Source organism: Aptenodytes forsteri, unplaced genomic scaffold (assembly GCF_000699145.1).
Source record: "Aptenodytes forsteri isolate BGI_AS27 unplaced genomic scaffold, ASM69914v1 Scaffold157, whole genome shotgun sequence".
Lineage (NCBI taxonomy): Eukaryota > Metazoa > Chordata > Aves > Sphenisciformes > Spheniscidae > Aptenodytes > Aptenodytes forsteri.
This window is the reverse complement of record NW_008794367.1, coordinates 12,322-13,573: the sequence shown is the minus strand read 5'-3', so window position 1 is coordinate 13,573 and position 1,252 is coordinate 12,322. Positions and strand designations below refer to the sequence as shown.

At 60.7% G+C, this 1,252-nt stretch overlaps 1 protein-coding gene across 1 annotated transcript in view; it reads right to left on the bottom strand.

The window, feature by feature from the left end:
• Positions 1 to 194, bottom strand: part of TET3 (tet methylcytosine dioxygenase 3) — a gene marked incomplete at its 5' end in the record, with an annotated part of 10,321 nt that extends 10,127 nt beyond the window's left edge. The window contains 1 exon segment of the mRNA XM_009286813.2: positions 28 to 194. Within this exon segment, the coding sequence (XP_009285088.1) occupies positions 28 to 194 (167 nt within the window).
• Between the last annotated feature and the right edge of the window lie 1,058 nt (positions 195 to 1,252).

Below are 1,252 nucleotides of genomic sequence, written 5' to 3'. Positions count from 1 at the left end.
CCACCGGTGGGCAGCGGGCCCGGCGACCAGCCGCTCGGCTCCATCAGTGCGGTGCCCCCCGCCTCCGGCCGGCCCCCATTCACCAGGCTGAGCCCGCTGCCCTCGTTCAGCCGCCTTTCTTCGACATAATTAATTGGCCCTTCTTCCATTTGGCTTCTGCTGGGTCCATCAACTGGGTTGCCCGCCGAACCTGTCTGCGAGGAGGGAGAGAGGAGAGACATGACGGGGGCACCCCCCGCCACGGCCCACGTGCCATCACCCCTTTTCTCCTTTTCTCCCTCTTTTTTTTTTTTTTATTATTCCCCCTTTTCCTTTTTCTAACCTGGATGATGAAGATGCAAACGAACCACGCGAAAAAATATCACCGCCAGGCAAAACCACGCGGGGTTTTGCCCGTCTGCGCGCAGAGCAGCTCAGCTCAAAAGGCAGCTGGTTTTTTTTTTTTTTTATTATTCCCCCCTTTCCCCCCTCTCTTTTTCTAACCTGGATGATGAAGATGCAAACGAACCACGCGAAAAAATAATCACCGCCAGCAAAACCACGCGGGGTTTTGCCCGTCTGCGCGCAGAGCAGCTCAGCTCAAAAGGCAGCTGGTTTCCACCGCGCTGGCCCCGCGCCGCCTACGTCCCCACCCCGCTACCCACTTTCGAAATTGCTCACGGGACAGTTTGGGATTTCCATCACCCGCTGAGGGTGAGACGCGGCAGGGTGGGACGGGGAGGGCGTCCCCGGCTCCGGCGACACAGTTTGCACCAGCGAAGGAAGTGGCACGGGGAGAAAAGGGGGGTTTTTTTGGACTCATGCCCAAAGCAAACATCCTGGCCGGGAGCAGCCGTCCTTCGCCAGGGGCCGCGGCATGGCAGGAAGCCGCCGAGTTGGCTACACCAGTGCCAGGGGCGGCGCGGGGATGCTTTCACCTCGAATAACCCGGCGTCTGTATCAACACATCAACACGGCTGGCCGGGGCCCCCGGCAACGCCGAGCTACAGCACCGGTGTCCAGAAAGCCAGCCGCGTGCCAAGAAGAGACCAAAACCATTAGAGCTTTCCACACCGACGCGAGGCGGCGGCACCCAGGGAGCCCGTCACCCCGGCGTCTGGGCTCACGCGCCCCGGTTAAGACCCTCCAAGGGGTTTTGCCAGGGATGGGAGGGGTCTTTCTGTGCTTTGTGGCTCTCTCCCCTCTCGATGGCGGGGATTTTAGTGCTCCGGCAGCCAGGGGTGCCGGGCACCGGCAGCGTATTTAGCAGTTT